The 24,279-nt window shown below is 38.0% G+C and overlaps 1 protein-coding gene across 8 annotated transcripts in view; it reads right to left on the bottom strand.

Annotated features, from left to right (window-relative positions):
• Positions 1–24,279, bottom strand: part of EYA1 (EYA transcriptional coactivator and phosphatase 1) — a 335,219-nt gene that overhangs the window by 117,961 nt on the left and 192,979 nt on the right. For 2 of the 8 annotated variants that reach the window (XM_025393819.1, XM_025393821.1), the window contains 4 exons: positions 19,736–19,813; positions 8,915–8,984; positions 8,449–8,594; positions 4,073–4,210 (listed from right to left, as the gene is read on the bottom strand). In XM_025393819.1, the coding sequence (XP_025249604.1) occupies positions 4,073–4,210; positions 8,449–8,594; positions 8,915–8,984; positions 19,736–19,813 (432 nt within the window). Of the gene's footprint in view, positions 1–4,072; positions 4,235–8,448; positions 8,595–8,914; positions 8,985–19,735; positions 19,814–24,279 lie in introns of all 8 variants that reach the window. The other 6 variants (XM_025393822.1, XM_025393827.1, XM_025393823.1 and 3 more) reach the window with 5 other exon arrangements.

The raw sequence follows: 24,279 nt of genomic DNA on the forward strand, positions 1-24,279 counted from the left end.
TGTCAATGACATCTCACAACACTATTGTGGGAGATCTCACGCCCATATTCCAGATAAGGAAACAGATGTGAAGGAGTCAAGTCGCATGCTGAAGGCCCACAGAAAGCAAAGGCAGAACTGCTAACAGCCAGTCTTACTCCAGAACGCATACTGCTAACCAGGGAGCCAGATTTCACTATACCTTTACTCCAGTCTTTCTAAGTTTGATAGAACCAAAGAGGTGATCATCATAATTTTTATTTAATCAGCAAAACACTTAAAGGAAGCATACACATCATACTTCAGTTTTTGGGGCTACTAGAATATTTCCCCTGGGCTACTAGAATAGTTCTTCTATCATTGTAAAATTCTGATATTAAATTCGAACAGCTAAATCTCTGAATAACTAGTCATCATACCTTATATTTTAAAAGTTGAAAAGATTTCCCGGAAATAAAGCTAGGCAAAAATATCCCCCATGTTGCCAAAATATATTCTCATCCAAGATTCAAATACATTTTAATAGCTATAAGATGAAATTGATATAAGCAAAAAAAAAAAAATCACTGCTATTCATTAAGGATTAAAAGAACTGAGGGAATTTTGAAAATAATTTTAGACGTTGTACAAATTACTATATTAAAAAACATGTATTGAAAAGACACTCAAAGGTCAACAGAATCCCACAACTAGGTGGCCAAAATCATTGAATAATGGTGAAGAAGTATTCATACTGCATTTAATATTTAATAACTACATATTAATCACAATTAAGTACCCAAATCTGGCCATATACATTCTGTAGCTAACTATATAGCATTATCCATCATCATTTTGGCAAGTTAATTTTCAAATTAATAGTATATTATCATCTGGCTTAATATGTGGAAGTCATATTACAGGTTGCATATCCCTTATCTGAAATGCTTGGGAGCAGAAATGTTTTGGATTTTGAATTTTTTCAAATTTTGGAATATTTGCATTATATACTGGTTGAGCATTCCTAACCCAAAAATCTGAAATCCAAAATGCTCCTATAAGCATTTTCTTTGAGCATCATGTGAGTGCTCAAAAAGTTTTAAATTTTGAATCATTTTCGATTTCAGATTTTTCGATCAGGAATACTCAACCTAATAGTCTAAAACTGAATAAAATATCATTATAAAAATAGTCATGTGAAACAATGCCTCAGTCATGGGAAATGGGTCCTAATGTCCCATTGGAAAGGCCATTCAACTAAGGGATGTACAAAAACACACAAAAGGTTTTAATGCAATATCCAGTAAGCCCAGATGATAATAAATCTGTGGATAGAAAAGCAATGCCTTATTTGGTGCTATCCATGTCCTTATTTCTTTTAAAAAATAGTTTTATTTTCTTCCAAATTCATTTCCTTTTCTACTCATTCATTTCCCCCTTTTTATGCACTATACTCTAATGGCTGGTTTTGAATTGTTTCTGCTGCATAAGTTTTGATCTGGGAGAGGAGCAAGATAAAAGTAACTCTCAAGCACATTTCTCAAACTATCTGAGGTCCAGGATCGGTTTTTTCCTCTAGTCCTCCACAGACTGATAACTGAGCAAAACACAAAGTAATGTACTTCTAAAAGAAAAAAAAAAATTTCTCTAAAACAAGAGAGAGTACAAGTCTCATTTTAAAAAAAAGTATTTGATTCAATAAACATAAAACTTATTATTGACTGACTATGAAAGTTTCTAGATGCTAACTCTCAGTTTCTGTACTTAGCTTTTGGTGGACAGGTAATGGCAAGGCTGTGGACGGGCACAGGCCCAGAACCATACAATTCTGTAGCTCTGCTCTGGGCAGGGCACTTCACTTGCCTCTTTCCCACTTTTAGGATCCACTTCTCCTCAAGGAGACCTGGATACCACAGGCACCCTGGTAGACCCTGGGACCCCTCCAGCACTCTTTATTTTCCTGATATCTCCTGGAGGAATCTGCAATTGTATCATTTAGTTGGTTGCTTGTCTACTGTCTCTCTCTTTGGCAAGAATGAAAGCTCTGTGAGCAAACAGACCTTGTCTGCCTTATGATCCATTTCTTTACTAGAGCCCAGGACTGTTAAATTCATTAATAAAGTCTTTCCATCACTTTTTGTTCTTTATATTCCTTTACTCAATTGATATTCAGCATGTGTAGAACAGTTCTTTTCCAAGGCTGCATAAAAGTTTTGGAATCAGGCACATAAATAATATCCTTCTACCAATAAATGCTATCTGTTATAAAACAGTTTTTATTTTGTAATCACTAAATATGTCAAAACTTTATAGTTCAGGCCTTTTGAATCAAATGCAAAATCAAATATGAAAAGCTTAATGGATCTTGTCCCCTAAAATTGTAGTTTGCTATACAGGAAAATAGACTCTTAAAAATGATAAATTGAAATATATATATACACATACACACACACACACACACACACACATATATATATATATCATTCTTAAGGAAACATATTAATAAAACATTTAAAAAGGCTGAGATCTTTAATGTGAAAAATAATAAAATAAAGATGACTGCCACTGAAGAGAAGAAAAAATGTTTTATGTTTTTTCTAAATGTGTATAAAACTAAATCTTGTACCTACCAAAATGACACTTTTTTCAAAGAAAGGTATTATCAAATGTGTACATTTGGACACCCAGCACTTCCTTGTGTAAATATATAGGAAATCCTTAAAGGAGCATAAAACAATTTATGTAGAAATTCTATACTTAAACTTATTCGAAGGAAATAATCAAAGGAAATAATTAAAGGAAATAATTAAGACATGCATAGCATTGCTCTAAATGTCAAATAATAGGTAATTAGTTAAATAAGACATACCTATTTAATTCCATGTAGCCATTAAAAGGATATCACAGAACAGAACTTATTGATGTGAAAAGATGATTAAAATGTACTTGTTACTAAAAACAGCAGGTTGCAATACTGTGTTATATAATAATGGGCCCATACTGTATATCTAGATAAACATAAAATGATAGTAATAAATGTATGAGACATAGACTATATTTTTGCTTCTCTGTATTTTATAATTTGTCTGCAATAAACAAATATTACTAATGCAATGGAGAATAAGATAAAATATATAAAAACAACAAGTATAAAAAGAACCCCTTCAATCAAAAAGAGATAATCAGGGATTTGATTCAACTATGGCTTGGCACTATTAGGAGGCCGAATATGATTCATTGAACTGAACTGTAGTAAAGACAAGATATTAGGAAAATGTTTAAATTATGTGAGAACTATTCTCAAGCACTTTAAAGATCTATTTGCAAGATAACAAATGTGCTACTTTTAAGTAATGTCTATGCATTCTTGAGACCAGCTTTGAAGATGACAGTTGTCATTCCATTTGACTTGTACTTACATTATGTCTTGCCTATAGTTTCAAAAACAGAACCCAGGGGCTGATTCTTACAAGCATTTTCTTAAAGATTCACTGGGTGTCTGTAAATCTGATCAACTGGTCTTTGGGAGATTATTATTCAACACTTATCACATACTTTATTTCTAGAGCTATGACTGTCACTTCCCAAGCCTCACTTCATAATGAAAATAAAGAAAACAGCCCTTTGGAAAAGTTGGATGGTAATATCAAGTGAGCAAGTTTTTAGTATATACCGTATCACAACCTCCTACATGGCTGACTTTTGACTTTTTAATTTCTTTTATAACTGACAGAAGACACAAAGGCAAAAATGTCAACTTCACAAAAAACTTAGTGCTTTTTGGAAAGAATCTTAGAGATCATTCAGTCTAACCCCCTGATGTTACAAATACGGAAATTTAGGCCTAGAAAATGGAGGCGGAGCTTGCAGTGAGCTGAGATCCGGCCACTGCGCTCCAGCCTGGGCGACAGAGTGAGACTCCGTCTCAAAAAAAAAAAAAAAAAAAGAAAAGAAAATAGGTTAGTGACGAAACAAACTAGAAGCAGGTGTCCTGCCTCTAAGCCCAATCCAGTTGCCATCCTGATTTACTACTTACATGGAACATCAGATTCCACTTTAGAAGTTAACTATCAACCTATAGGGTTAAGGAAAATAGCAATGTGTATATACAGACCTTGCATCTGGTAGCTGTATGGGGCCTGTCCAGGTTGAGGGGTACTGAAGCTTGTGCCATAGCTGAGAAATCCTGTCTGTCCAGGCGACTGAGACTGTGACAATCCACCTTCAGTCTTGATGCCTGCCCACAATGCACCTAAATCAGTTAGTGATAGCTTATCTATCTGTCCATTTTCAAAAGCTGGCAAATATACAAAAACATACACTTCCACAACCGTTTAACTACAAATGCTTCCCCAATCTTATCTCAAAAATAAAGGGTATATATGCATACAATGAAATACCATAAAGTACAACTTCAATTTTTTAAATCCAGGATTACAGATTTGAATGCCTATTCACATTATTCTCTCGTTTTACTGCACTTTAACACACATCCCTTCTATAAAATGTAACTCCTGTGATATATTTTCATACTTCATTTTGTTGTTTTAATGTAAGAGTTGAAGATCATCTCCTTCACAGTCAAGAAATAGCCATAATTAAATTTTAGCTAAATGATCCCAAAGTTGCTATATTGACTAGTGTCAAAATTAAAATCCTTTATATATATGATTTATACACTCATATATATGATAATCATATATATATGATTAATTAGATACTATACAGTCACAGTATTTTTCCCTCCTTTACTCTTTCTACTACAAAGCCGATTTCAGTACCAACTCATTTTGAAGTCCAAAGACGCAATACTGGGCACAGAGCTAAACAATATGGTGGAAAGGCTTTTCCTGAATATCTAGGTCCTATCAGAAAATAAGCACAAAGGAAGCAGAATACTAATGAGCTGAATCTTACAAAACAGCAGTGATTTATAAACAAGTGAGGTCGACCAGCAGTTTCCTTTTGTCCCTTTTAGTGTAAAATATTTGTCTACAATTGTTTTCAATGTAGTCTAAAGTACCTTTGTTTCTATTATATAATAATATAAAAACGATGTATTTGTGGCCCCCAAATACTTCCCCAAACATCAGACTAATAACGTAATTTTGGAACTTGGAATTGGCAGCACTGAGGTATGGGGCTAAGCTCTGTCTTTAATTAATTATAATTAGAGACAGTCATGCATGTTAACAACTCTCCTTCATTTTCATAGAGGGAGGGGAGGAAAATTTCTGCCAAGGGAATTCACATTTTTAAATAATTTTGCTTTGTACTTAAAATAAATGATATCTTTAGGATCTAGAATACACAGTAGTCTTACTGTTTATTTCCATTTTAGGGGAATCTCATCAGCAGAGTGCAGCTAAGTAATTGTTTTAAGGCAGTAGGAGAATCTGACTCTTGGCTGAGAGTGCCTACTTTAATTCCTGCAGTATCTCTAAATAACTTCATAATGACCTTAACATTTAAGTCTTAACACAACCTTAACATTTAAAAAATGTGATTTTTCCCTGTAGAGGTAATCCCAAATCAATGAATAACCCATACATAGAAATGGTCCCTGGAAATACACCTGCCCCAGACAGGTGGCATGATGGCTTTAGAAAATCCCTTTCTTTCCATGTTGTCACCCCTAGGGATTTTCCACCTCTTGCTGCATTTGAGACTATACTGATGTGCTTCCAGTCTTCACCTATACCAATAAAATGCCAATAATTCATGTCTTTTTTTTTTTTTTTTTTTTTTTTTTGAGACAGAGTCTTGCTCTGTCACCCAGACTGGAGTGCAGTGGTGTGATCTCTGCTCACTGCAAGCTCCGCCTCCCGGGTTCACGCCATTCTCCTGCCTCAGCCTCCCGAGTAGCTGGGACTACCAGCACCCACCACTATACCCGGCCAGCTTTTTGTTTAGTAGTGATGGGGTTTCACCATGTTAGCCAGGATGGTCTCGATCTCCTGACCTTGTGATCTGCCCACCTCGGCCTCCCAAAGTCCTGGGATTACAGGTTTGAGCCACTGTGCCCAGCCTAATTCATGTATTTTGATTCTATTTTTAGCTTATTGGTTCCAGATGGGGATCTTTGTGATAAGAACATGTAAGGAAAGGCAGAAAGAGCTAGAAAGCACCCATAGCCACGCCTATCTCTGTGACTTCTACCTACAAGGTGGCAAACTCATTTCACTGGCAGACTCTAAGCAGATTCAGCAAAAAACAGAATGAATTTGTGTTTCCCCATTGATCTATCATTCTCATGATAAAAAGATATGCCAATCTCTTCTTACAGGGTCTCAATAGAAAGTCAAGAGCACAAGTCCTTGGAGAAAGTTTTGTAAGACCATCTGAGCTTTGACTATCAGCAGTTAAAACCCAAGCTATGTGCTCTTCTTTCATGAAAGAGCAAAGGGGAGAAGGATGCCATATTTTTCAATGCACTGGCCCCAAAAATAGAACTTTTGGATCAGAAGTACTCAGGGCATCTCCTTGTACTCAAGTTCCCAAAAGAGAAGACAGGGGGTTATTAGGGAAATGCTAAGAACTGAAAATTATTCCCTGGGAATTTATAACCATGGAAAACTCTGGAATCAAAGCCCTTCACCACACTGAGCCTCACTCTCTCCCCCATCCCCTATCCCCACCTATCCCATTACAATCCCCATCCTCACTCTGCTAGTTCTGATTCTATTCCCAGACCTTTTGCTCATCTCACAATCTTTGAATAGCTATTTCAGACAAGGGCATTCATTAATGGTTTAGAACTGGAGGAACCCCTAACCCAGAGCTCAGAAACAGGCAAAGGGAGATGTCCAGGTCCCACCATGACTGAATGGGGAGGAGAAGGAAGAAGAAAGGTGTGTGGCTGGTAGCCAGGGCCGTGATGGGAATGGCACCTTCCAATGACAGCACTGGTGGGCTGACAGTACTTCAGAACCATGTGGACTGGAAAATACATTTACACTTCAAATAACCATCTCACAAATAAAATTTGAGAACATAAATCAAAGACTGCCTTGACTTCTATTATAGAATGGAAGCTGATCCTTTTTCTTCTTTTAGTCCAAGAATAGTTTGAAAATAAATTCCAGCTAAATTTAATCTATAGCTAATGTTATTAAGAGAAACTGTGAATAAAAGTTATGGAAATGAGACATAATTCTAAAAATTCCATTTTAGGACTGTCTCTAAAGTCTACTTTAAAAATACCTATCTAGATAACATTAGGTTCTGATAGTTTTAAAATAAAACTATAAATGCTAAAGTCATATAAAATTTAGGTTATTTGTATATATTTTATAAGAAATTCATATATGGTCGATTTTGTTTGAGATAGAATTAAAAGGAACAAAGTAATTTACTTTCTCCTCTTCTTCTTCTTCTTCTTCTTCTTCTTCTTCTTCTTATTATTATTATTATTATTATTATTTGAGACAGAGTCTCGCTCACAGGCTGGAGTGCAGTAGCGCGATCTCGGCTCACTGCAAGCTCCGCCTCACGGGTTCACGCCATTCTCCTGCCTCAGCCTCCCGAGGAGCTGGGACTACAGGCGCCCACTACCACGCCCGGCTAATTTTTTGTATTTTTCGGTAGAGACGGGGTTTCATCGTGTTAGCCAGGATGGTCTCGATCTCCTGACCTCGTGATCCACCCGTCAAGGTCTCCCAAAGTGCTGGGATTACAGGCTTGAGCCACCGCGCCCGGCCAGTTTTATTCTTTTCTTAATAAAATGCCAATAATTCAAGTGTTTCTATTCAGCTCAATCTACTTAGAATCGCAATGACAATTTAATGGAAGAAAACGTATTTTGAAATTCTGAGATTTTTTTTTTTAATTAAGCTTCGAGATTTTGTTGGATTTATTTTTAATTTACAGGTATTGACCCGTAACAAGTGAATTAAATTACACCAAGATAAAGATAATCTCCAGGTGGGAAGGAACAAATGTCTATGTGAGCTTTAAATGTTTCCTGATTTGCCTCTTCAAAGTGCAGTCCAGGCAGTGATATATAGATCACTTTTCCTAATGGTCGATAATGCTGAAATTTGAGACTATTACCACCCTCGAGTTTAAAGCAAGAGTTTGTTGAATTCTACTTGTACGTCCCTAATCACAGCTAGGCATCTGATAAATAGGAAATGAATCTGTACCCCCAAAGACTTCATTTACAGACGTTTTATCACAAATATGCACAAAAATATCTTGGATTCCACAGCCCAGTGCTCAAATGGCAAATTCAGGGTTGAGATATAAATGGAGAAAAATGAGAGCAGAAGGCATACGAACCACACAATCTTTTCGCTACCTCTGACCTCAAGATAAGCTGCTGCCAGTTCTTATAAGGCTCATTAGAAACAATCACACTAAGAATTTACACACGGAACGTGACAACACTTTCTAAACTGGCCGAGGATTGGGTCTTCAAGTACCACTCAAATATGTTAATACATGCATGCCCATGCGATAATACCACCACTATAATAGCAGGTTACTCACCATATGAGGAAATGCCGTACGGCTGTCCTGGCTGTGGGTACGTGGCATAGGCTGTAGCTTGTTGCATTCCTGTGGTAAACTGTGTTTGCCCATATGCAGCCATAGTTTGTGAGGAAGGGGTAGGGAGAATATGTGGGTATGGTCTGCTATTTGTCAGAAATGACAGAAAATAGAAAGCCCATGCATTAGATGGAAACATGCAAACTGATTAACAACCACATCACAAATTCCAGCTAAATATTGTATCTTAAAGTAAAACTTTCACACAGAATTGACAAAACACTGAAATACTTCAGTGTCTCCACTACATGATGCTCAAAATAAATTTGTGTCAATATATTTACATCTCTATGAAATGCACTTTCATTTAAATTAAGATGGAACATGTGGGCACAGACATGACTTGAAATAAATAAAAGTCTACTCAGAGAAGTTATTTATTGATTAAGAGAAAAATACATCTTACTTGGAAGGGTAAATCTGTGGTGGAGAGAACTGGTGAGTTGGTCGTGGGCTGAAGCTACTGCTCCCAATTGCTGAAAAACAAAACAAAACAAAATAATGCACAATAATCCAAACAAAATACAAAATATACAGAAAACACTGATATATTTTCAGCTATAGATTGGCCATATGTAATTTCAGATATTTGATCTTTGTGACCTGCAGAGATGGCAATTTCATATGGTTCCACCTAACAGAAACTATAAAGAGGAACGAATAGAAACTGATTAAGGGCTCTAGTTTTAAATGAACTGTTAGAAAACATCATCACAATCTTCTCAAATACCTGCCGGCATGCTGTGAGTTTTTACAGTGGCAATACTTCAATAGTACGAGGAGTCCTGGCTACTGTTTGGAAAGCTGTGCTGAAAGGGGAGGTATGAAGCTGAATTGCAGGATTGGGTGGGAATGTGAAAGGTCAGCCGGCCTATTGTTTGTGTTCAGTGAGAACACACAAACCTGAGGCCATATTACCAAGAAAGGTGGTCTAATCTTCTCTCAGGTGACAAGAACCAGGATAGATCCTCATTTGCCTGCATTGATTTAGCAATGGTTTTTAGTAAAAATGCATTCCTATAACTATCTTAAATTTCTCAAGTTGCAAGCTAAGCCTGTTTTTTCCTGTGCTGATCCGGGTGTTCCTTTGCCTTTTGGTTATATGTGATCAACTTCAATGTTCAACTAAAAAAAGGTTTGCCTTTATTTTTTAAAGAGGTATTTAAGCATTCATGCAGAACTTTTCTTCTTAATCACATTCACTTGATTAAATAATGCACTAAAGTCCTAGCAAATGTTCTTGTACTCTAATTCCGAACTAAAGAAGCAAAAACCTATGTTAACAAAGTCCTGAAAATGGCAGTTTCAGCTTATTTCATTGTAAACAGAGTCAATTGACATACATATAAATCTACATATATGTGTATGTTTATATACATACATATATATCTACACATATTTCCGTTTATCACATGTACATATTTTTTTCCTCCAATTCCCTAATCTCTATCAGGCTAAGATGCATATTCCTTGGCGGCAATTATTATAAGATATAATAAGTTTATTTTATTCTTCTACCAACAATTACTATCTTCGGAGGCTCTATTATTTATTAATTCTATTCTACACTAAAATCCTTTTAGAAGGTTCCATGTACTCAAAGTTTCATAAAGTTTTCCCATTGTCACACTGGTACATTTGTGTTTCTCTAATTCAATTTTCCAGCTTTTGTTTGGGACGACAGTGGTAGAATTGGATGAGAGTCTTCAAATCTATGAGTAATCCTTTCCTTGTAAAACAAACAAGGCCTGTCCAGGGACAGTAGATCTAGATTCGTACCACTCTTGTAAGCTCCCAGACTTCAAACATCTGGCTGGCCGCTTGGCAGAGACAGCATCTGTACTGAAGAGATGGCAACCCAGCCCAGCTGGTACACCCCATCATCTGGCACTTACGGAGCCACTACTCTGTTCCAGGTGCGGTGCTAGATGCCACAGGTGCGAAGGTGCAAAGACTAGTTCTGTCTGATACGCGTGGGAAGGATGACACATAAAGAACTGTGGGATGGTCAGTTAAAGACTGCAATTTATAGAAGAGAGGGATTAGACTTCTTATTATCCTGTTTCCTCAGCACCTGACAGGGCCTGGCATGTGGTAGAGGGAATCAACACACACTGTTTGTTTAAAAAGAATGTGAGAATTAGGGCATAAGCAAAGTAGATGTTTAAAACCACAATAATGTGAAGAATGGGTTAATTATTTTAAGTTTTATATAAACATACATAATAAACCTAATTCAGCTCTTTAGCAATATAGATTGCAGTAAGTAGTATCCCTTATGAAATAAATGTGAAGAACCCACAATGCTGTCTTATAACTACTCACCTAGTTAGGTGTGCTTAAAATTACTGAATGTGTCAAAGGCCATGTAAGTCGTCATATCTTTTGGGCTTTTTAAAATTTTTTAAATCATACTTTAAGTTCTAGGATACATGTGCACAACGTGCAGGTTTGTTACATAGGTATACATGTGCCATGTTGGTTTGCTGCACCCATTAACTCGTCATTTACATTAGGTATTTCTCCTAATGCTATCCTTCCCCCCTTCCCCCCACCCCATGACAGTCCCCGGTGTGTGATGTTCTCCACCCTGTGTACAAGTGTTCTCACTGTCCAGTTCCCACCTATGAGTGAGAATATGTGGTGTTTGGTTTTCTGTCCTTGAGATAGTTTGCTCAGAATGATGGTTTCCAGCTTCATCCATGTCCCTACGAAGGACATGAACTCATCTTTTTTTATGGCTGCATGAACTCATCCTTTTTTATTCCATGGTGTATATGTGCCACATTTTCTTAATCCAGTCTATCGTTGATGGACATTTGGGTTGGTTCCAAGTCTTTGATATTGTGAATAGTGTCGCAATAAACATACATGTGCATGTGTCTTTATAGCAGCATGATTTATAATCCTTTGGTTATATACCCAGTAATGGGGTGGCTGGGTCAAATGGTATTTCTTGGGCTTTCTTTAAATTCAAACCCCTGTATGGCTTCCACAATCTCTGTGTGGCCTGTATTCAAAAATCTGCCATCTTATACCTCAAGTACCTTTTCAGTAATGGCATGAAACACTTTAAACTTTCCAAACAGTAACCCAGGAATTCAGACTAATTTTAATTTCATAGGACAAAAACAACCTAAAACAAAGGGAATGACCCCAGATCATCTATCAAGGTAAATTAAACAGTCATTTTACCCTTAGAAAACTCCAAATTACACCTGCCACAGAGCCTTGGGAATATACGGACAACCAATATCTCTTTATCTGTTTCAATTATTCCATTCTATGTCCAACACAGAAAGAAGCTCCTCCAATCTTTTCGTAGAAAGGGAGAGGGGAATCAAAAGTGAATAATAATCACAATCTTGGGACCTCTGGGAGGAGCAACAACTCTTGAAATTGGCAGGTCCTCAGCTCATTCCTCCCCCAGGCTCCTTCATGTCAACACTATTCAGCCGGACAATCAGGTCAAAAGCTTAGAAGTAAAGTTTTGACTCTTCTCTTTTCCTCACACCCCACCTACCCTTTGATCATAGGTCCAGTCTGCTTTCTCATCAAAATATACCCCAAACCTCACAGCTTCTCACTTCTCATCTATCACTCTGTTCCAGTCACCAACGTTGTGGCAAATAGAAGATGTATCTCCTCGTTCTTCTGCTGCAGGGGATGAAGCTGAACAAGGGCCTAGCTGTTAAGCCCTGCAATGCATCCATGCCATGCAGGGCAGGGGTGAGGGGACACTTTCAAAGGGCTTAACCCAACCAGTGACAATGCACCAGGAATACTAAGGTAGGCCTGCCTATTCCTGGGAGACCTGGGGCTCCTCTGATGGCCTTGCTGAAATGTTCTTAGACTGCACTCCCAACTAACTTAACCTTCCTTCCTTCCCTCTCTCCTTTTCCTTAATAAAATCCTGGTACAGTTAATCCTGCCTTGGTGGCTCTTCTAGGAAGACATGAACTAACACAGTCATCTTTCTTCTGAGCGAGGAAAACGTTGGTCTCCCTCCTTCCACGTGCCCTCACCTCACCCTTCTCCCCATAAAGCACCTTCCATGCATCAAACAGTGACCTCTTAAAAACATAAATTAAGTCATGCCACAAACCTCCCTGACCCTCAACTCCAAGCCCTCCATTATCCTCCTATCACATTTCAGTGAACCCAAACTTATTCCTGTCCTTCACCAAGATCTCTGCTCAGATGCCCTCTCCTCTAAAAGAGACTCCCATCCATTCTTTTACTAAATTCTTTGATCAGCTTTTGTTTTCTTCTTAGTACTTTTAGTTGCCTGTTTATGTACACCAGCACTTAACACTTACCCATGTATTATCTGTCTCTCCCAAAGAATGAAAGCTCCATGAGGGCAGAGACCCTGTGTACCATTTCACTGCTATATTCCCACTGCCTAGAACATTGCTTGGCATATAGCAGGTGCTCAATAAATAATTGTTGAATGAATGAATCAGACCTTTTATGAACAATTAAATAAAGAAACCATATTTGTTACACAATATTTTTTCTCCTCCAGAAGCATTCCTGCTTCTATTTTCAATTTTCAAATATCACCAGACATCAACTAGCATTTTACTTAACAACTTAACAAATGTAGGCTTTGTAGAAATGGCAGAGGCAGCAAAGATATTAAAAACACTTTATTTGCAATCCCTCTTGTTCTTAAAATTGAAATCATTAAAATATTGTTTTTCATTGATAAAGAGTAAATGGGCATCTCTTTACAATATTTTGAAACCATGATAAACAATGCTGCAATTTTCAGTTCAGCCACATGCCTTGGAAAACCAGCCTCCCCTTTCTTTCACTCTCCCCACACCAAGATCCCTGAGGGCTTCCCTGGAAGAGTGAGTCACTATGTCCTCAAGGCTTGCAGGTGCTAGGGCTCCTTGAAAGAGAGGTGGAGATAGCAATCACCAACATCAGAGTGGCTCCATTTCTTCTTTATCCTCACCGTCTATTTTGTTATGACACGAATAATAGTTAGGGTGGGAATCTTTAACTCTTTTTTTTTTTTTTTTTTTTGAGACAGAGTCTCACCCTGTCGCCCAGGCTGGAATGCAGTGGTGCATCTCAGCTCACTGCAACCTCCACCTCCTGGGTTCAAGCGATTCTCCTGCCTCAGCCTCCCGAGTAGCTGGGATTACAGGTGCCCGCCACCACGCCCAGCTAATTTTTTGTATTTTTAGTAGAGACAGGGTTTCACCGTGTTAGCTAGGATGGTCTTGACCTCCTGACCCCGTGATCCACCCCCCTCGGCCTCCCAAAGTACTGGGATTACAGGCGTGAGCCACTGTGCCCGGCCAGGTTCATGTGAATTTTTAAGCCATTGTGGAGAAGAAAGTAGGAGTGGTGGCCACAGAGGTAAAGGACAGCTTGGAGTTAAAGACTTAGAAACTTCTTTATTTTACAAACCCTAAGCCCTGTTCATAGCCATTCCAGTATGTTGATTTTTGTCTCTTTTATCATTTATAAAAGAGAGAGAAAAGAAAATGTAAAAATAAGAGAATATCGATTCCAGGGTGCTCTGTGCTTCCTATGCCTTCACTCAACCCCTTCAGCTCTCCTGATTCTTTCCTCTGCATTCAACACAGAGAATCAAACTATGGAAAACAAGATCCTTTACAGCTTCAACCTCTCGGCCCTTGCTTCTCCTGTGTATCTTTTGCAAGTTGAGGCTTGCAAGTTGAGGCTGCTTCTCAGATTCCAGAGGTCACAAAGACCTGAAAACATATTTTCATTGTTGTTTCTTCCAAATCATTGGCTTTCTACTCTCCCACAAAATCTTTCTTTCTCTGGGGTTGATGACAGATCTTCAACATTTCCATGAATGACCCACATCCTGGACACTGCACATTTATCAAAAACTTTAGGATTTGGTGATGTCTCCCTATAAGCCCCAATATCACCCTGGGTTAGATATCCACCGCTTTTCTCAGTCTGTCTAGGCCTCAACCCTGTCCTTCAGTCATCAAGCTCAAGACCACATCCTGGCCCCTTTTCCCCACTCCATGGTCTCAAGCCATAATCACATTGATCAATTCATTCATTTCCTTAGCAAACATTTACTGAGCATCTCCTATATGCTCGATACCATGAAGGCCACCAGGACTGTAACTGAATAATACAAAATATCTGTTCTCATAGGGCTATAGTTTGGCAGGAAGACAGAAACCAAGCATTAATCCTAAAAGTAGTGATGAAGGCTGAGAAACTAACAACAGAGGCATGTGGTGAAGGCCTCATTGAGTTTAAGTAAGGAACATCATTTCTGTCTGGAATTTTCATTCCTTTGTTCTCATTTCATGTGTTATCCAACCTCATCAAGAGATGAAGAACACTTGACATCCCTATCTTTTCTCAAGGTATTAGCCCCTACCTCTCCTTCTTTCTACATGTCTTGAATACATGAAAAATTATTTTAAACCATTCCTTTATTGATACTCTCAATTTTCTTAAGTTCATATTCTACCATGCTCTACCTAGCAAACCCTTGACCCTGGATCAAGCCCAGTGTCTTTTTACGTGGTCTGCTAAGCCCTTATAGAGAAAAATCACTCCATCATACAGGCCCATGTTCATTAGCTCCAGCCTTGTTGAACCTTCAGCTCTACTGTCCATCCCCTTCTCTTTCTAGGCAGCTTCAGACTTCCCCAGCATCTACTAAGTCAATTTCAGTCTTCTTCAACTCTTCAAGCTCATATGCCTATCACTACTCTCATTTTGAGTCACTTCAGAGGAAAAAGTAGAAGCCATCATTTGTTCATTCACGTTTTCTTTAATTCAAATACATGGCAAATATTAGGCAAATATGTGAGTGCCTAATATGTGGCAGGTACTGTTTTAGGTGTCAGGGATACAGAAGTGAACCAAACAAGACAGAATCCCCGCCAATACAAGCTTACGTTTTGGTAGGGTGAGAGTCCAACACTAAACATAATGCACAAGAGAATGACAGCATTTGCAAAAGGCTCATAATTATTGGCAGGAAAGAGTAGGGAGGAACCTGGCCTGGTAGAACAGAAGTAGAACAGGAGAGCTGCACTGAGTCGGGTGGTCACGGTGGGCCTCAATGAGAAGGCGAGATTTGAGCACAGACTTGAAGTCAGGGAGATAAAGGCAGGTATGCAAGGAAGGAACTGCCAGCGAAAAAGGCACTATGTGGGGAGCACGTCTACCACGTGGGAGGAAGAGCAGTAAGCAAGGGGGGCAGGCAACAAGGTCAGACAGTCTCTGAGGCAGACGATGACAGGGCTTGTGGGCTTTTTAAGGATTTGGTTTTTACCCATAGAGATGAATGGGAGCCGTTTAAGGGTCTGAACAGAATTGTATAGGAACTCCCTCAATGTACTGCCACCTTGTCCACTTCCAATTCATCTGCACCACTTCATATTGCATCTTCCCCAATGTTTCAGGGGACAAATTATTCTTTTTCTAGCCTGATCCACTTCTGTTTTGGATTTGTGCTATTGCTGTCCCATCAGGGGCTTCCCTCTATCAGTTATCCCCCTACTCGCCCATACCTCTAATCTCTGCCTCTGTTGAGTTTGTGTCAGCAGTATGAAACCACCCTGACCTCCTAAATGCCATCCTTCTCTCTAATGAATTTCCTTTCCTTCCCTTATTTTTAGCACTATGTACTTGAAAGACATTTTTCTTTTCCTCATCTTTACTCCCCCACATTATTCATGAAATCATCCATTCATTCAATAAACTTTAGGAGCACATACTATCTGTGAAGGGCTATGCTGGAGACACAGAAGTTGGTCATGTGGTCCAACAGGGACAAGGATAAGTAAAGTTCACCCATCTACTGAAACCGCTACAGGCTAACCCATTGATGCTTGTAATTTTTTAATTTTAAATTTTGACACAATTTGAAACTTGCAGAAAAGTTTCAAGAACAGCACAAAACGTCCCAGATATCTTTCATCCAAATTCCCCAACATGTTATTAGTTTTATCCTTGATTTCTTCTGTGTGTCTGAAAATGCATACGCATATATATCTCACATTCTGGTGGAGTTTTGTGTATAATATCTTTTTACTTATAAATATTTCTGGCCGGGTACGGTGGCTCACACCTGTAATCCTAGCACTTTGGGAGGCCAAAGCAAGTGGATCACGAGGTCAAGAGATTGAGAGCATCCTGGCCAACATGGTGAAACCCCGTCTCTACTAAAAATTCAAAAATTAGCTGGGCATGGTGGCATGCACCTGTAGTCCCAACTACTTGGGAGGCTGAAGCAGGAGAATCACTTGAATCCAGGAGGCAGAGGTTGCAGTGAACCAAGATCGCACCACTGTACCCCAGCCTGGGCAACAGAGCAAGACTGTCTCAAAACAAAACAAAATAAACAAACAAACAAACAAATAAAAAAAAAATATATATAGACACACACATATATATATATACACATATACATTTTTTTCTATGTGTATTTCTTAAAAACGGAGTTCTTTTACCACAATACAGTTATCAAAATCAGAAAAAACACAGTGATAGTGATGCAATACTATTTTCCATAGATATTTTCAAAAAAATGTATCTTTGTAGCACATGATTTTTAACTTGGACTTTAAAAGTATTACTTTTTAAAAGTATAAATGTTTTATATATACATATATAATGTAAAAATTTTGAAACTAAGACAAAAGCAGAAGGAATAACATTCAAATTATATTCCACCATCCAGAGAGAACCACTGTCAATTTTTAGACCTATATACACAGGCCCACATATGTACATACAGATGCCTTTTTAAGAAAGCAAAACTGTGATTATACTGAAAATATGACTCTTTCATAACTTGCTTTTTCTGTTAATATAGTTAACATTTTCTCAAGACATGTTTTACAAATAATTTTCAAGAGCTGTGTACAAATCCACATTGTTGACAGTGCTTCCTTAAAATTCTTACCTGTGTTTGCTTCCAGTTCAACACTCTTGCTTTTTGTTTGTTTGTTTGTTTGTTTTTGTTTTAAGACAAAGTCTCACTCTGCCACCCAGGCTGAAGTGCAGTGGTGCAGTCGTAGCTCACTGTAACCTTGAACTCCTGGGCTCAAGTGATCTTCCAGTCTCAGCCTCCTTAGTAGCTAGGACCACAGGCACATGCCACCGTGCCCAGATAATTTTTAAAAAATTATTTTTTGTAGAGATAGGTCTCCTTATGTTGTCCAGGCTGGCCTCCAACTCTTGGGCTCAAATGATTCTCCTGCCTCTGCATCCCAAAGTGCTAGGATTACACGTGTGAACCACCATGCCTGGCCAAAACTGTTGCTTTATTCCAAATTACCTATTTTCATTTGATTTTCTGCCCCTGTCATATATATTAGCTTTCCATGAGTTCTGTCTTCAACCTTGTTTACCCCACTAGTTTTAACTCCCTGTACACTTTCAAATTTCCCACGCCAAATCTCCCCTGAGCTCCAAACCCTAATATACTTGGCATCTGTAGGTAGATGTTGCCTCATAGTCAACATGCCCCAAACTAAGTTTCCTGTCTTCTTTTGTCAACCATGCTCCTCTTGCATTTCCTGGCTCTTAACTTCTTTCTCTGCCTCACTTACCCCTATACCCATGGTCACTGACCACTATAAATTCTGCTTCATAAATGAAATGCACCAAATCCATCACCTTCCCATACCCATTGCCAGTGCTTTATTTAAGGTCTTCAATATTTCTTGCTCAAATTAATACAAAAAAATCTCTAACTGATTTCTCCACACTTCAGCTCACCTGCCCCCAATTCATCCTGCCATGGTGGCCATAATTCTGCTATGAATATGATCATGCAACCCCCTTCCTTTGATGCTTCCCATTGCACACAGGAGAAAACACAAATTCCATGAAGTTCACACAAGTCTCTTTAGACTGTAGCCCCTGCCTCCCTCTGCAACATGCCCTTGCTCTCACACTGTACATACACCAGGAACCCTGAACCATTAACAGTTCCCCAAAGATCCACACCCTCTGTGCTGCTGTCTCCTTTCATGGACTGTCCATTTGTCCAGCTTCTCCCTCCCAGTGCTTTTCTCCTACTCATTTCTTAAGACTGAGTACCTACTCCAAGACACCTTCCCTGATCACCCCACCCCAAGCTGGTCTCCACTAGGTCCCTTCCTGGGTGTTCTTTGGGCTCTCTGAGCTTCCCTCTGCATTATCAAACTGTACTGTGATGGTCTGTTCGTTTGTTCCATCCCACTAAGCCCTGCACCAGGATCATTTTCATACACCTATGAAGTTAGCATGGTACCAACCACATACCCGGGCAAAAGTCAAATTCTAATAAATGTTTTAGGAAAGACCAAATGGATATTGCACCCTTTGTTATTTTTTATTGCTTTTACCTGGTATCATTAGTATCGAACTTGTGTGTTTGCATTTCATTTTGTATTTACAATTTCTTTTTGTTGTGGTATGTATTAAACAAATGATCCAGAGAGCTTGATGAAATCAATCACAACTTTATGAAATTGTAGCATTTCCAATAGAGAGGTGCTAAAATTATAGCAGACAATATAAAAAAAGTCAAAATTCTAAGAATTATCTCCGATATAAATAATTTTTAAATGAAATACTCCAAGCTGGGCTGGGTGACTTGGCAAATATATAATCACATTCTCACAACCACCTTATGATCACAGTCACTTTCTTGTCAGTCATTTCATTATGACACTTGTGAAACTTGGATATTTTGTTTATTGGAGGCAGGTTTTATTAATGTGAAGGATATTAAAAACTAACTGAAGAACTTAATGTTGCTTTACAGGGTCTATTTAATTTAGATCTATAGTTGATATGACAGTTACTTCACAAGATGGCTTAGCAAGTCTGCTTAGAAGTGTAAAACACCAAATTTTGCCTAACCAAATTCGAAGACCTGAAAAAATAATACATCTAAGAGAGAATGGGGGAGGAGTCACCAGCATAGTAAATATAATTAGAAGAAAGGAGAAGAACAAAACTCTTTTTACCCCATTTATTGAATACCAACATTTCAGCAACCACTCCTTCATAATGAATGAAACCAGAATTGATAATATGTGACTCTGAGCAAAGTTATTTTATATGTATATATACATAAGTACATATATACCCACACATATACACATATACATGCATACATACATATAGATACACAGGGACGTTACATGAGTAAACTAGAAAAAATAATGCTTGGTGTTGATGTTAAAATCTGATATTCATTCCTTACCTGAACCTGAGAAATTGTCTAAAGACCCGTCTGCTGTCGTTGAAGCTGTTTCACTGCTGCTCATTGGCTCTGTTTTAACTACAAAAATAAACAACATACACCGATATTGAATTAATAGTTATTCATAAAGACATGGAAGAGAAGATATAACATTCAGAGTAATGACAAGAAAATCATTTCAAGAAACATTTTCCCTAACTGAACATAAATCATAAGCATAAATAGACTCCTTTTAAAAAACATTCATATATTAATTTATTTCCCCTTAGGAAACAACCTATCGTCACAAGTTACCCTTTAAAAGCAGCACTTTAAAAGTAATTAAATTCATCATTGCTTTACATATTTACTGAATTACTTATTGATAAATAAATTATCTCTCAAAATCTACATGATGTGATATAAAATCATTCCTGGGGTTGTGGAAAAATCCGTTATTTAGTCAGAGTCAAAAGGATAGAACAGAAAGATGTGGGGAAGTAGGAAGTGAGTGGGTGTCGACACCAGCAGGCCTTCCTGATGCTCAAGGGCAGGGTCCTCCCTACCACACACACACACACCTTCTGGGTTCTCCAGCATGGCTAAAAAACCGAGGGCTCGATTTAATGCACCATCGTTACCACCCAGCCATATCTGCCAATTCATCGATATTTTTATGTATGCTTCGTACCAAAAACATTCTGAATCTAAATGAAGCAGAAACAAAGTTTTCCATTTCAAAACAGTATTGACAGCAGTTTGTGAAATACATACACGATCTTCGGTCAAGTCCCTTTGTGCTGTGAGATAACTTTTAGATTTATGCTATAGATTCTCTAAAGCAATCCACTCCCCTGATATGGTGACAGTTTTATTGTGCCCCTATCAAACAGACAAGCCAACAACTTCAGCACATCTGCTTTTGTTCTCTCTAGTTTTACACTTTTTTTTTTTTTTTTTTAAATGAAGAAGTAGCATTGTTGTTTTCCGTAGAAACTGCTGGTGAAGTGTCATCATCAGAATTTGCCTATCCTGCTTTGTGGAAGGTATTCTTTTCTTAGTAACAGATTTTCAGAAAGAATGCAGTAATATTTTAAGGGATACCTAAAAATCATTTACATGCTTCCTAAAACAAAGGCTCCCACAAGAGAGTATCTGGGGAGTCCTCTCTTATAAAGCAAATACATTTTGAAGTAGGAAAAGATGATGGAGAAAATGCAGCTTTTCCTTCTCTCAGCATCACCAATCTGTTACAACCACCAGGGAAAAGACAAATTCACACAACCCCTGGATCTTCAGATATTCTCCTAATGCATAATGAGTCGTTTAAAAATAAGCATTATAAATAGATGCATCAGATAGTCACTTTTTAAAAAATAATTATTCAGATGACTTCTAAACAAGCTTCAGAAAACAATAGTGAGACTAATGGAAATCACTCTGCTGGATAGTTTTAATGTAGACCAAAAAATGGTGTAACTGAAGTTGTAACTGAAGTTTTCACTTTTCTGCCAGTTGTTTTGGGTTTAGAAGTCTTTGTTGATGCTAAAAAATTCTGACATAAGCCTGTATTTCCCTTCTCTCTCCATGCCACCAGACAACCGAATGATTTTGCTTTTCATCACCATTACACTGCCATCGTTTCGGGAAAGGCAGTATTCCATTGCTAGCGCACAGTTTCTAAGTTTCTTACTCAGCTGTCCACATCATACCTTACCTCCTTAAAAAACAAAAACAAACAAACAAAAAACCTCATATAATGCCCCATACACATAAAGCAATCGTTCTATTTCACTCTCTGCCAGACAGATCACCACTAAGATTCTGAACTCAGAATCAAATACAACATACTAAGCAAAAGATTAGAATTAGGTGCCATGGAAACAGGTCCTGTAAAGTGCCTACTATGTGTTAGTTATTTATAGACATTATATAATTCATCCTTTTAAACAACTCTACAAATAGGTCTCAGAATAGACAAACTCCCTAGGCAATATTGCCTTCTTGTTTCCCATGCACACATTAAAACCAAAGGGGTTAGGAAGTCACCCAAAGACCCACAGTAAGGGGCAGAAATAAAATTTAATTTGGGATGTTTTTGACTCCAAGGCCCTTGACTAAAGCTTGAAGAAACGGTAATAAGTGGGACTTTTCAATAGTACAAGCTACTCCACAACAAGCCTGCTGGGGCACAGTGCCACATCGGGTAGAGTGGAAAGCGAAGTCCCTCCCCTCCTACGGCCTTAGGGCTCCCAGCCTAGTGAAGTTGCTGGAAGTTCTCACATAGAAGTTTCATGCCCAGCTGTCAGGAAAAGATGTGAAGAAAAAAATTGTTCCACTCCGTGAGATGTCAATCAAGATTACTTCTAAGTCTTTGTCAAATCTAAGGTCTATGACTTAACAGATTCTGTAGATGCAACTACTTTGGGAAAGCTTGACTACACCAAAACCACTCCTATTTCGGTACCCCTAAAATCGACACCAGCTATTCTCCATATGATTAGCTTAATTGAATGTAGCCTTCACTCCCAAGAGGCACATTCAATTATACTTGAAATCCATTAAAACTAGGCAAAAAGATTAGAAAGGAAAGGAAGAGGATACTTTTCTTTTAGGCCCCAATAACACTGCTTTTCACCATTGTTCAAACATACCCATCTATACACTAAGGAATAAAGACTCCCTTTTCCCAATGAACCCAGTTTTTTAAAAAGGTTCACTGTTGAAGGAAGAGGATGTACATAAAATAACCACCAGGATATTCATGATTTTATCAGATACTGTAATTGAATACTTTGATCACCAGGGATCTGATGCTAAAGACTGGTGATTTATTGTAATGTAAAATAGTTTCTGAATGAAGGCCAAAGACACAAAAACTACTTCTGGCTTTATTGTAGCCAAACATATACCCACCAGAGAGTTAAAAAGACAAGAATAACCTCTGGCCACCAAAATGTTATCCATACCATTCCCACTAGCACTACCACATTTATAACTATGCTGTAGATGATGTGATAGAGCGTCTCTCCAATGCTTTGAATTTAAAAACAGACACTGAGTTTTCTTGGTCTTAGAGGTTTAAGGTACTGTAACATCTAAGAACAACTATCCTATCTAAGCCACCCATCTAAAAAGGAAAAACTATGAATGATTTGTTCACCTCTAAATAACTGGGATTAGTTTCTCTCCACCATACTATTCATTATATGACTCAAGTCTATTAGAAAAATAGTAACTTCTGTTTTCTTTTGCCACCACACGAGTCTCTTTTTCTACCATTCTAAGCTCCCAATCTTCCATCTGATCCTCAAAAATATATTCACCCTTTAAAAATAGTCAAAAATTCCTTTTTATCCCTTAAATCTCCCTGTTCCTCCAACTCCTGCACTCAGCCATGCACTCTAAGCCTGAGCAATGCTGGGCAACTTGCTACGTCTAGATATGAAATGATCTTCCCTCCATAAATGCCTTTGAGTTTTGGTTTTGAAGTCAGAGAATCCAGTTACCTGCTATAAGACTTTCTAAAAGTGATTTACTCTCCTTGATCTTAATTATCTCCATATAAAATTATATCTATATTACAGGAATGAAATAATAATTCATAAAAATGTACATAAAGTACCTGGTATAAAGTAGGAGCTAAAACTATATTCAACATCACCATTAAAAGTAGCAGTAGCAATATTCTCTGTTGGGCTGAATGGCTTCGTCCTTTCTCCTGGGGAGTAATACCAGGAATAATACATAACAGTTAAAATTACCAGCTTTGGAACTATCAATTGAATTTCAATTTAGCTTTGCATCTAACAGCATGAATCTGGAAGTTAGTCAACTTCTGTATGCCTCGGCTTCCTCATCTGTAAGTGTGGGTGAATGCTCAGGTGAGAATTAAAAAAGATAAATGCTTCTAAATTATTTCACACTGTGCTAGGCCCAGGGCCTATGCTTTTATAGTCACTCTACCACTATAGTGTCTCTTTATGACAAATCAAAGTTTTTCTTAAGATACAGATAACTGGGTCCAAATGTATCATGAACTTCACATTAAAGTTAAGCTTTCTCTTTAAAATAAAGAAGAATCCAAAGTGAAGGGATGTGTCTAAATCAGCCATGAGACCACGCTTCAAGAGAGCCAAAATTAAATCAAAGTAACTTGGAAATAAGATGGCAGGACAAAATTGTGATTATATGAAGAAAACTTATGCTTTGATCATTAAAAGGCAGTGTATACTTTCTGAAGAAACAGGCTAACAGAATGGTTTACATGGCAATTGTGATCAATAATTCCAGAAGAAAATGTAGCCATCTTTTCTGGCATTCTTGAGGGGAGGCTGGCCCATAAAATGAGAAAACCATCTTCCTTCATCATAAATTTCAGTGTGGATCTATCTATCAGACCATTGGAGCTTGGTGACATTAGCTATCAAGATCATGCCACTAACCCATCATACCATGATTCCATGCTCATCCAGCAACGTCTGGTTATACTTTGAAGGTTCCAGTCATGCAGAAGACTTCTGCATCTGCAGAAGATGACAGACCACTCAGAAGAAACAAATATC

This window comes from Theropithecus gelada, chromosome 8, assembly GCF_003255815.1.
Source record: "Theropithecus gelada isolate Dixy chromosome 8, Tgel_1.0, whole genome shotgun sequence".
NCBI classification, from domain to species: domain Eukaryota; kingdom Metazoa; phylum Chordata; class Mammalia; order Primates; family Cercopithecidae; genus Theropithecus; species Theropithecus gelada.